At 37.3% G+C, this 13,513-nt stretch overlaps 1 protein-coding gene across 1 annotated transcript in view; it reads right to left on the reverse strand.

Annotated features, from left to right (window-relative positions):
• Positions 1 to 553: 553 nt before the first annotated feature.
• Positions 554 to 13,513, reverse strand: part of LOC124613053 (protein henna) — a 109,328-nt gene continuing 96,368 nt past the window's right edge. The window contains exons 8-9 of the mRNA XM_047141632.1: positions 1,186 to 1,415; positions 554 to 911 (exon numbers count right to left, since the gene is read on the reverse strand). Of these exons, the coding sequence (XP_046997588.1) occupies positions 755 to 911; positions 1,186 to 1,415 (387 nt within the window). The 3' untranslated portion in view covers positions 554 to 754. The remainder of the gene's footprint in view (positions 912 to 1,185; positions 1,416 to 13,513) is intronic.

Here is a 13,513-nt window from a genome sequence, read left to right on the forward strand (position 1 = left end):
GATAACATAAAAAAGAATTATGTGTGGTCTCTACTGTAAAAATCAGACTGGATGTAAATGCCTCACTATGTTGCTTTGTGGTCTTCATATATGACTAATAACTATTGTTTTTAAATATGGCTGGTGCAGTGTTGTGGCTGGCAATCTGTACAGCCACACCAAATACCTGTATCTACTGGCTACCCACAAACACCAAATAGAAGCATTTCTATACATTTACATTTGTTTATCTTTATTTAAAATGTTCCAGTTAATTGAAAAATCCAATTTTTGTGTTAACCACATTTTGTGTGTGCAAAAGATGTGGAAATGGTCAAAATTCATAGGCAGATTACTGACAGTTATGGGCCAAACACTATGGGTAAAAGGATGGTAAGCACAGCATTTGAAGGCAGTTGTAGAAATGAAGTCTTCTCTCCTTCCTTGTGATTACTTCATGTGTGGTAAGCTACAGTGTTCTCTGTGAAATGTCTGGACTTAATTTAATTTGGTGTGTTATCTAAAGCACCGATTTGAGGAACTGTATCAGAAAAAAATATAAATAAGACAAAAATTGTAAAAAAATCTTTAATTAGAAATGAGCAGTGAGTATTTACAAAATAGTGATGTATTCATGACATAGAGGTAACACTTTTACAATTAACTTGTAAATTAACCTGATGCTTAATGTACGATCTTTGCGTGATAATATTAACACACCTATCTACATATTATAGCTTTGGTATGATACAGATCAGGAACTATGTTTGCTGCTTTATAATTTTCGCAGTGCATCCATTAGAATCTGCATTTCTTCATTAATATTGTCCACCAGAGTTTGGATCTGTGGCTTTGAATCCAGTATTTCAATGCTTTGCGTGTATGGATTGTAGCGCACTCCAAATGGACGTGGAATTGTATGAGCATATTTTCTGGGGAAAAAAAGTAGTGTTACAATAGGTAACTAGAAAATATATTAAATTCTATATACATGGATCAGAAGGAAAATTTGATCTAGGAAACTATAAAATTATTAGTCAGAATTCCTGGATCAGGGAATTCCCAATATTTCTAGTAGAAAAATATAGCATAATTTTATGTGTTTCTATCAGCAGTACTCAGAGGCAGTACTCAGAGTTTCACCTTCTGATGTTAAATAGTGGCCAGTAATTATAAATTTAACAATGAATATTTTATTTTACTCACATCATTTTTTCCTTTGCATCTTCAAAACTTTCTGCAACAAAGTAGACAGGTTGATACTCTGTTATAGGATATTTCTGTTCTGCAGTCTTTGATGGTTCAAATGGTCTTAGCTCTGGTTTTCCACTCAGGCTGTACTTCAGCTCTCCAAAGGAAGAGAGCAAACCAGCACCATAAGCTTTTAGATGACCGTCTTGACGGCACAGACCAAATTCAACAGTGAACCAGAAACACTAAAACAAAAAAATAAAGGAATACTGTTTAGATTCAACAAGTCTTCGAGGTAACTCATTACATGTGCTGGTCTGCCCCACTGCCCCTCTCTCCTGATATGACATAGGGCAGTAGTTTAACACCTTATGCATCACAAGACAGGAATATCACACTAGTTCTATAGCAGTGTGTCAGTTATCACTTGTGGAAGTCTGTTTCACTAATGATAAAGTCAGTCATAAAACTTCTATATGCTCATTTCTATAGAAAGTGAAATATATAATATTGGGCGATTTCAGGCAAAGAAGGAATTCACCATTATATGTTGGAACATACAGACATTTTGATCAAACAGTCAAATATAACAAAGGCATATCATCATCATCATCATCATATACATTTTGTCATATAACGCTGCAGTTTTCACAAAGCAGCATTTGGGGTTATAACTGCTATGCAAACAAACATTCTGTTGATGTATATGGTGTAAAAATAGTATTGTCTGTCCAGAAAATAATGTAAACTTCTTAATCCTTAAATGAAAATTTTGAAACATAGAAAAAATAATACTGTATAGAGGAGATAGGATGGACAGCAGCTATGAAATGTGATTACTACTATTGTCAGCATGATTTATAACTAAATTACACATCCTGTGAACTAAAAACTACATAGTGCTAGTAAAGTCTAAATGCTTTGGATTCTTTTGCTTGTTGCTCCCTCTCCTCCCTCTTTAACCATTACTGACCTTGTCATACAGAAATGCATTACACATACAGTTACTTTATGCAGGGTCATATTAGTGACAAAAAAAATCACAACAGTTTTTGCTTCTATTACTTTGTTTGACCTGTAAAGTTTTGTTATTTTACTGATATGCAACTGTGGCTTTTCACAAGCATGTTAAGAGCCGTAACACCCAAGTATTGATGAAAATCTTAGCACTTAAATTCTCATTTCAGTATGATCATAGAACATATTTAAAAACACGACATGGCCATTTGGACGATTACAGATCCTGAACCAAGTTTCACTGTTACAAGAATACAGCACCTATAGTGCAAGTCTCCTGCGGCTCTTCACATGTATGTGGATCTTGTGATAGTGAATGCTGTCAAAGTGGAACCATTTGTCCACTTCGATGTATCCGCTGTTGAACACTACAGGGTTTTGCACAACTGAAGCGATTTCATTGTGTTCACCTAATTTACAACTTTTGTAGTATCAACACTACTCTGAATGTTTCATTTACCTGGTTCCTCTGGTATTTTTTTCATTGTTATTAAGATTTTTAGACTGACCTTAATGTCGACACTCAGTTTCATGGCAGCAGCATTTCTGTTAGAGGTAACAATCTTCTTTTACACCTTCTACCATCTTTCAAGAAGTTTCATTTTTCTTCCACAATTGCTTACAGCAGAAGCAGTTTGTTCATGAAATATACATGCTGCCATGATACTGCATGCAACAGTTCTAGTTACCTTTAGCAGATTTGTGACTGCTTTTAAGGGTGTGAAAACTAAGCAGATATGAATAGACCAACACAACCCCATATCAATCATGGATACAGCGTTTGCCCAGAACACTTTCAGAAATACTAAAGTATAAGTAAAAATCAAAAGAGAACAGCAGATAAGTCAGAAAACAAATTCTGGAAATTAGATATTTTTAGCTGAAATTTATTTATTGTGTTCATAATATCACTGCATGGGGATTTGTAATATTTAAACTGGCTGATGCAAACTATAAAAATTTCAATGTCTGTTATCTTGGATGGAGAGTCATCAACAGATATCTAATTAATTTCAGGCATTCCTCAGGTAGATGTATTTGAATCCTTGCCCTTCAAATTTTATACGGTGTTTAGGACCTCGCCGACAAACTTTGAGAAATTATAGGTTACACAGAGAAAAAAATCTTTTTTTTATTGAGGAACATCAGAGGGAAGGGGGCGGGGGGCTCACAGTCTTAAGCACATCCTTAAGATTATAATAATGAATAAATACAGTTGCATAAAAATTACCATTTATTATTGTTGGGCTTGTTCTGACAGTGATTTATATGAGTGGTTCAAACAATCTGCCCTAAGCCTCCATACATCTCAATATCATTCCAACTTTGGAGAGCACATCAAGATTCTATCTGATTTGGTGGAATGCATCAGTGTTTTTGGGTATCACCTACACTATAGTGGCAATTGGAGTAGTGTAAACCATACTCTTGACATGTCTGCAAAGAAAGTAGTCAAGGGGCCATCACATCAGGTTAATGAACTGGCCACACAACAAGCCCCCTTGTCCTATGCACTGTTCCCAAAAATTGACAGTTCAGTTGTGCTCACACACTGAAGTATGCTGGGGCTCCATCATGCTGTAACCAGAGATCTCTGCATGCAGCAAGCAGTAGGTTGTCCAGCAGTTCTGGAAGTGTGGTCTGCAGTTACTGTGAGTAAGCTGCTCCAGTTACTCTAGGTGGCAGTATTAAAGTTCCTAGAAGATGATTATCCACAATTCCCACCAACATGTTTGTGGAGAATCTTTGTTGGTGCAATCTAACAGCATCCACATGTGCATATGTGGGTTCTCATAGTCGCAGATGTGGTTGTCCGTGCTGTTAGAATACCCATCATGTGTGAAGAAGGCATCAGCTGTAAATAAAATGTGTGTGGAAGGCAGCATCATTCATTCTTTGTGCCTGAACCACTGCACAAACTACAACAATGTGAGTGAAGATAGTATGCATGTAGACTGAACTCCTGCAGTAACCTCCAAACAGATACATGCCCTGTTCCCATAGCACGACTATAGCACATGTGCTGCTTGAAGATTCTTTGCTGAATCTACAGATCACTTCACCCTCAAAATCTGTTGTTTTCCCATCTAGCACAACCAACATGCTGAGGATGAAAACTCCTTGTTTCTCATAAGAGTCCATGTACTGTAGAAATAACACTATGGTGGAGTGTCTCCTGTAATGGCATCATCTTTCTTAGAAACAAAGAGCTGTTCTTCCACTTTCCCTCACTTCAGAATATCACAAAATGTTGACAGTGAACTGATAAAATCCATACTCCAAGTTTCATTCAGTTCTAATAGCATAAAACATGAATTCAGTACTAATAAGATGTATGCCACTGAAGATACATTGAAATCTGAGTGACAGGACTGATGTGACTCCACAGAACAACTCACTAGGACCTGTGCAGCATGTTACTAGGTGGCAGTATGCATTATGAACATGCCTTATCTCATAAATGATGGACTGAAATGAACTTGTTGCTTTACAAAAGATGATCATCTTTATGTGACCTATTATTTCTCAAAGTCAGTCAGTGGTGTGCTGAAACTCCCTCTATGTTAATGACCTAGCACGCTATATCAATAGTAACCTCAGACATTTTGTAGATACTGCTGTTATTTATAATGAAGTGCAATCTGAAGAAAACAGTTGCAAAAATATTGTCAGATGTTAATAAGATTCCAAAATGGTGCAAAAATTGGCAACTTTCATTGAATCTGTAGAAATGTAAAATTGTGCTCTTCAAGAAGTATAAGAACTTAGTATTCTATGACTGTAATATTGGTTAGTAGCAACTGGAATCAGTCCAGTCAGCTCACAAAAATACAGTATGTGGGTAAGATGAAATTCTGTGAGGGGTGAGGCAGGGAATGGGGCTATGTGAATGGCTCGCCACCATTGTCAACTATATTCTGTTACATTGTGTGCCATTTATCTTCTCCCATTTTCTTTTATCTTTTATGTACAGCAACAGTGTCAAAGAGGAAAATTCTAATGAAATGTGCATGCGGACATCATATCATTGTAAGCAAGAAACAGATGAGAAAACACTACCTCTAGTGATGATTTTGGTGAATAAAATGAAATGTGTATCATGATGCAGAAAAATGCTTTTCAGTGGTTACATATCCAGTACAAGCATTAAGAAACTTTTGATACAACAGCTACTAATGCCCTGTACAAACAAACAGGTAAGTTGACTGATATTATTCTGAAAGTATTAGTGCACTGAAGTGGTGAGAGGGTTTCATATACTCATGTATCTCAGGCCCCTTCAAGTCACCTACAGTAACAATGTTGATGAAATCACCATGAGTTGCACTGCTGTACAGTTAACAGTTATTATTGCTAGCTGGCATGCTGTGGGTTGGTAATTCAAACTCATTCATCCACAGTTATTTGTCATTAAGTATTTACTAATTCTTGAAGGTTCTCTAAAATTCCTGTTTTAGCAGTGTTTGTATGTTCTGGAATATTTGATATTTGTATAAACAACAGCTTTCTGGAATATTTAATGTTTGGATAAATTGCAGCACCAGCCATGAATCGGTTCAGTTCTGTTCTGGCAGTACATTGGTGGCAGTAATAAACAAGCTTTCAGTGCCAAGTGTTGTATTTCATTGATGACTCTGCCTTCATATTCGGATTTGATTGTTTTTATGGTATGACATTATTTGGCGGAGACACTAGGAAACTTCATGACATCTATGTCACTGATGCTCCAATTAAGCAACATAGCAGCCGTCACCTGTATGGACAAGAACATGAATACAAGCAGCGCCTCATTCCCAAGGTTCATATATTCAAGAAACTAGTGGATTCCAAAACAGCAGTAAGTCAGCTGCACATCAGCCATCTGTCAGAGACAGTGGTCAGAACACTGTGAAATGGCTGAAAGGATTTGACTGAGTCATCAAATACAACATGTTGGATGACATGACGTGTTTGGCAAATGTGTACTTTTACTGTGATGGTACAGACTGCATTGATTTTAGAACAATTAAGAGAAGCTCAATAGGTTGGACAAATTCTAGATTGACCTGAGGAAAACATTTGGTGACAGTCAGTAGCATTCACTTAACAGAAGAATAATTGAAGAACATGGGCAAATGATATAGTCTTACATACAGAATGTTGTCTCTGTGCCACATGGTGAATCCAGATATGACAGAAGCTGACAAAATCTCACACTTGATAAATAGAATCACAGAAGATGTGTGCTAAGTTCCTCTGGTAAAGGCTGTCACAACAAGAAAGGAAATTATCAAATGGTGCTAGCACACTGAGAAAATAAAACAGAATGCTAAGTGTCCACTGTGACACCTTGGGCAAGTTGTATGTTACTACAGAGAAAGAATAATAGTTTTCAACCATTACTATGCCACCACACATTAGGAATGGCAGTTATCATTGAAACAACCAGTTTTCAGTTATATTGGTTTTTTTCAGTACCAGTTTTACCTGACTGTTAAAATCACTCAAAATAACTGGTTTCTGAAATAAATGATTTTTGGTTTTTTATTCCTATTATTTCCCGTAATACACATAGAAATGGAACAAAGATTGAAAAATTTTGACTAACTCAGTTTCAAGACACATGAAATTAAAGCATTAAATTAAACAGTGAAATAAAAGAAAACTTAGTCCATCCACCATTTGATGCTTCTTTCATAAAGTGATTAGCAGTTGAACACTAAAAGAGAGCTACAGTATGCTGATGACACTACATCTCCTGCTCTAACATTGGCAGAATCACAACAGCCAGTCAACTGCTTTAAAACTGCATTTGATTGCTTTGGTCTTACCATTAATGTGGGAAATTGAAGGTACACTAACACAAGGTGCCCAGGATTAACTCTCCTAGAGTTCAATATCTCTATCCTAGAAACAACACTTGAGCAGGATGAGCATTTTTCATAACTTGGAAGCATCTTATCTAACTGCTGTACCTGTGAACAAGATGTTAATAAAAGAATTGGGGCTGTCCATGCAATATTTGGACTATTCATACACAGGCCTCGTGGGTCGAAAGCTTATATTGTGACAGTCTTTTTATCTTGCCTATATGTGATTCAGCATCTCCTCTATATAGTGGGTAGCAACTTTCCTTTCCATAATATTGTTAAAGTCAGATACATTTTGAACATTAAGCATGTTCATCACATGAGTGATACAAGGCATCCCTGCCAATCCTTTATTAATGAACTCTGCTCTGACCGTAGACCTTGTGGAGTCCATCTCAAATGCTTCAAGGACCAGATAAAACACATCATGAAGATGACTGGCATAAACATAAAAACGTGGGAAGAATGTGCTGTGGACCATGTACTGCAGAGGAACCCTACATCCACTGCTCTCAGCTTGTTTGAAAAAGAACACTGCAGACACGAAGGGGCCAAGCGACAAGCAAGAAACCTCCAACACTTACAACCATGCACTCCTCCAACTATACACTGCAATTTATGTGGATGCATGTTTTATGCCAGGGTTGTTTTGTTTGGCTATCAGAAACACATCAGTAAGTTGAGCTGAAATGCTCGTTCTATAAAGGAGGAAGCTGTGCTTACTTAGAGTCAAGTTGCAGCCAGCAACTACCAAAAAATCACCAGAATTCTCCTATTGATTCTAACTTTTTGAAACTCTGCTCAAAAATCATGTTGTAGTTGATAATCACACCACTGTTTGGGCATTACAGATAGTCACCGCTAAATAGTGAAAATGGAGGTTGACAAATTCTGTTTTTCATGTTAATTTTTCTGTTTTCAAGGCCTACAAACAGATAAAGGCATATTATGTGGACACATGCAGCAGATCAGCTACTTTCTATTTTTATTGTAAATTATTAATGAATTGTTAAGTTTTAAGTTTTTCCTTATATGATGTCACAAATATTTTGTGGCTCCACCCATTTTTATTGTTTTAAAGCAAATGGAGCTGTGTTCTTCTTCGATACCACATTTCATTAAATACTTCCAGACTCGAAATGGTGCATTCTGTACCACAACTAATTTCTGATAATGACAGTGAGAAATTACGATATAAACCAGATGGGGCAAGTCTTGCTCACTGCATACACATGCGTACCACCTAATAGGCCATGACACATGGTAATAGGTAAATAATTGTCTCAGCAATACTGTACCAGTTCTTATGCCATGTGTTGCTCATTTCTGTCAAAATTGTTATTAAAATAGCACTTAGTACTTTACCCATTTTCTGTTATAACGCAATGTTTCAGAGCAATGGAAATTTTATGACTAAACCTTACTCTGTCTTTGAAAAGTGTTGATTTAAGAACCAAAAATTTTAACTGGTCGGTTTTTCACATCCCCACCAGACATCAATCATCACAATTGTTCTATTCATGCCAGTGAATTGCAGATGAATGTAGTTGACCTGCAAGTCTAAGACTATCACTGTATCCTGGTTGAGGTCACTCTTTAATACGCCATAGCTATATCCCATCAGGAAACAGCCCTTTGAATTTATTATTTTATCAGAATGTAGTCGCAACATTATTCTTTAATGGGACTTCTTGTAAGCATCATAAGCAGGTATAGATTGTGGAAGATAAGAATTCCAGACTGATGAAGCTATTTCAATAAGCTTGCATAACAAAGTTTGTTCAATTTTACTGTGAAGCTTTTGTTGACTTCAAAAAGTTTCTTATAGGCACAAAAGAAATCTACTTGCCAGTGATGAGGATAAGCCCTGTAGATTGTCTAGGAGAACTGATTGTCATGAGCAGCCACAACTTATCTCTAAAGGTATATGTACCAGGGACAGTCAAACCAGTCTGGAATGGGCATTAGCCATCAATGAAGAATCATGCTCTACTTCCACTACATACAACGTAAGGGAGGAAGCTACTACTGAATTCCCAATGGGATCTAGCCTGACCAAATAACAGTTTCAGTGAGTGTTAGCAGATCTGGGCCAGTTGTCATATGCTTACGTATCTGGAGTGGAGAAAGAATGGACTAAATGGCTCTTGATAAAACACCTACCATCACTGGGGATCACCCACTTTTAGCCATTGCTCAAATATGGTGTCACTCGCTGAATGATGGATCATCTGGGAGTAAGTGGTGAAGATGCTGTGAGATGACATCATTGAACCTTAGGTAGTCTTTGATCCTCTCCAGTGGTCCTTGTGGAGAAGGAGGGCACTTGGCATTTCTGCATAAGCCACCAACAACTGAACAAAATCACAAAGAAAGATGTCTACTCACTGCCATGCATTGATAACACCCTAGGCTTCTTGAGAGGTGCAAAGTATTTCTCAACTATGGACATGGAGACATGCTACTGGTAAATCAAAGTTGATGACACTCATTAGGCAAACACGGCCTTCACACCTCCTGATGGCCTCTATGAGTTCAAAGTAACGCCATTAAACTATACAGCACTCCAACCAGCAGCATGGATAAAATCTCAGTAGTCGCACCATTAAAAGATGATATATAGAACAAAGAGAAGATCTAGCATTGCTGACAACCACAGAAGCCTTGAAGAGTGAAGAACTGACCAAAGGAGAAATCAAATTAATTAACAGAATTTTGTACAAGAGGAAATATGATCCAGCAGGGTGAAAATATTTGCTTGTCATCCCAGCTCATTTACAGTGAGGTATCCTGAAGTTTATCCATGATGCTCCAACGTCTGGTCATCTGAATTCATGAAGGCTCTAGACAGAATCAGATGCAGATATTGTTGATCACTACTGATCTGATGTGCACTATGTGAGTTACTGTTAGGAATGCCAGTGATGAAAGCATGTGCCACAATTACCTTAAGGACATCTGGTATCAAGTCTACCTTTAGCAGTGCCATTCCACTGAATTGGTAACAACTTGTTTGGGATTCTCCTGAAGTCAACAAATGGGAATCAATGGAGAATAGTCTGCACTGACCACATTGTGAAAAAGCTTTACTGTCATGACTAGTATCAGAGGTAATCTCACTTTTCAACATCATACACATCATGGGAAATGTCTACCACTGACAAATTAATGGTCTCATAGACTGCTTTAATAAGAGTTGGCAGATGTGCTCTCAATGTACGTCAATGTTGAACAGAGAGAGATGTATACAATAATGCCCAGTGAAGCAAGATACTACAGGTTTCACACCATTCTTTCTGCTTCACAATCGTGAGGCCAAAATGACAATTGATACGCTATTCCCCTTTCAACTGGAAAATGCTCAGGATGACTGTATTACATTACATTAATATTTATTCCGTAGATCATGAATACTACACTTTGTAATGATATGGAACATGTCAGTTTAATGTAAGTTTATTTACATGATTTTTTTTTTTATCATTACTACTTCATATCTAAAAATTCATCTATTAAGTAGAAGGAGTTGTCATTCACAAATTCTTTTAATTTGTTTTCATATTCTGGTTTGCTATCTGCCAGACTTAATTCTATTTGGTAAATGACCAAAGGCTTTTGTGGCAACTAATTCACCTCTTTCTGTGCCCACAGTCAGATTTAACCCAAAATATGATGCTATATGAAAGCAGTGAACTAAAACAGGCATAGTGCTAATTTACTGGTATGTTTATCACTAAAATTTGCAATAATCCTACTAGCATAAGAACATGAACTCAAACATTTCAGCAGATCATTTTCTTCTAATTCAATTTCTGATCAATGGACACACCCAAAAATTTTGACTATTCTGCCTTAACAACAGATTTCTGTTCAAAGTCTATATTTACCGATGGTGTTATGCCATTTACTATACAGAACTTTATGTACAGTTTTTCCTCAAACTTTAGTGAGAGTACATTTGCAAAAAACCACTTAATAATTTTCTAAAATACATTATTTACAATTTCCTCATCTAATTCTTGTTCTTTATCATCATCATCATCATCATCATCATCATCATCATCATCAAATTGGTGATCGAGGACCCTGTAGATCATGCACCGACCTCACAATGCTCCTCCACAGATGGCGATCTTGTGCACTTTGTATCCAGTTGTCACAGACTCCTCGTTGGCAGAGGTCTTTCTGTAGTTCATCCTCCTATCACTTCCTGGATCTTATGATTGGATGGGTACCATCAGGTTTTCCCATAAGTATGCCTTTTGCCTGAGAGGTAACTGTTCTCCTAGCAATGTGGCCTGCCAAGCTTATTCTCCACACTTTCAGTTTTTGAACGATGTTCGGTTGCCTCATCACCTCATATAATTCTTGGACAGGTCCAAAGATCCTTCTCATAATTTTTCTTTTGAAGACCAGCAAGTTTTCTGCATCCTTCTTTGTTGTGCTTAGGGTTTCTGTCCAATAAAACAATACTGGCACTATCACGACATTGTATGCTTTATGTATGGTCTTAATTGACAGATTCTTGGATGACATTATCTGCTTTAGACTGAAATAAGTTTTAGACCCTTTCACAATATATTGATTTAAATTAGTTTGCCTGTTGAACCATGTACCGAGATAGTTAAAATTTTCCACTTTAGCAGATTTCCATATCCCCACCTGTAATTGGATGTCATTGGGGCTTCTCTTGATACCTCCATTACCTCAATCTTTTCCGCATTAATCTGTAACCCGATCTTACTTGCATTTTGCAGTAGGTCCTCTACAGTTTCTGCTGTCTCTTCCTCTGATTCTGCTAGAAATGCAATGTCTGCGTAACCCAATAAATCTGTCCTACCATTTAGCGTCACCCCTTTGTTTTCTCTTTTAATTTCTCAGATTGCTTTCTCTAGGACCAGATTGAATAACAGTGGTGAAATAACATCACCTTGTCTCACACCCGTTCTGATATGGAATTCCTCGGACAGCTCCCTTGGTATTTGACTTTGGCTATTGTCTCTGCTGTGCACACCTTGACCATATTTATTAACTTCATTGGTATACCAAGCTCTCTCAGGAAGTTGTACATACTTAATCTGTGGATACTGTCATAAGCCTTTGAGAAGTCCACGAATGTCAGCCGTAATCGGTGGTTGAATTACCACCACTTTTCCCAGATTTGCCTCATGGCGAATATTTGATTGGTGGTTGACTGTCCTTCCTGGAAGCCTGCCGGGTACTCTCCTACAATATCTTTTGCAAATGGCTAAAGGTTTTCAAGTACTATTAAAGATAGAACTTTATAAGGTTCACCTAGGAGAGAAATGCCTCTGTAGATGTTACAATTCCTATTACTGGTCTTTTTACGCAGTGGAAGAATGACGGGTGATTTCCACTCTTCTGGGATTTCCTTTTCTTCCCATATTTCTTTTATGAGATAGCGTAGCTCTTTCTGAAGAGTTTCCCCTCCTGCCTTCAACATCTGTTCTGTTATCCTATCCTCTCTGATGCCTTATTATTCTTTAGTTTCCTCATTGCTCTTTCTACATCTTGTTGAATCACTTAGATGTTTGCGGCTTCTCCTTCACAGTCTGTATTATTCTCACATGGAAAGACACTCTTTGGATCTTCAGCTTTTAACAGCTCTTCAAAATATTTTCTCAACCTATTCAGAATTTTTTTTCTTGTCTGTTAGCATATTTCCATCCTTACCATTAATAACTAAAGCTTTGTTTCTGTGGCCATTCCTCACGTTTCAACATCTGAAATAATTTTCCTGCTGTCTGATGTTTTATTTCCCTTTTCAGTTTCATCAATCATATTGTTCATGAACTTTATTTGTTCTCAGAATCCTATTTGTTTCTCTTCTTACGGTCTTGAGTGCTTCCTGTTGTACCGCACATTGTCTATCCAGCATGTACACTGCCCTTGCTCTCTTCCTTGCCTTCACAGCTTGTTCACATGTCTCATTGAACCATTTCTTCTTCATTGTTAGCTTTGTCTCTCCTAGAATTTCTTCAGCTGCTTCAGTTATAGAGGTCCTTATCTCTTTCCATTGCTTGTTAACACTTATATTATCAGCGTGGTCTGTTGCCAATACTTCAAACTTGTTACACACTTTAATGTTATACTGCTGGCATATCTCTGGATCCTTAAGCTTCTCTATATCAAACTGTCTCTCGGCCACGTTCTTTTTCATTTTGTAGCACAGCTGTAAACGTAATTTGGCTGACTAGGAAGTGGTCTGTGTCTGCATCTGCTCCTCTGTATGATCGCACATCCATCACACACTTCTTGTGCCTCTCATCTATCAGCAGATGATTTATCTGATTGATGGTGCCACCATCTGGGGAAATCCAGGTGCCTTTGTGGATCTGTTTGCGGGGGAAAGATGTTGAGCTAACCACAATATTCTGACTTAACGCAAAAGTAATTAACAGCAGGTCATTTTCATTTGTTTTTGCATGTAAACTTTCTTTTCCAATTGTCTCTTT

The sequence above is a fragment of the Schistocerca americana genome, chromosome 1 (assembly GCF_021461395.2).
Source record: "Schistocerca americana isolate TAMUIC-IGC-003095 chromosome 1, iqSchAmer2.1, whole genome shotgun sequence".
Lineage (NCBI taxonomy): Eukaryota > Metazoa > Arthropoda > Insecta > Orthoptera > Acrididae > Schistocerca > Schistocerca americana.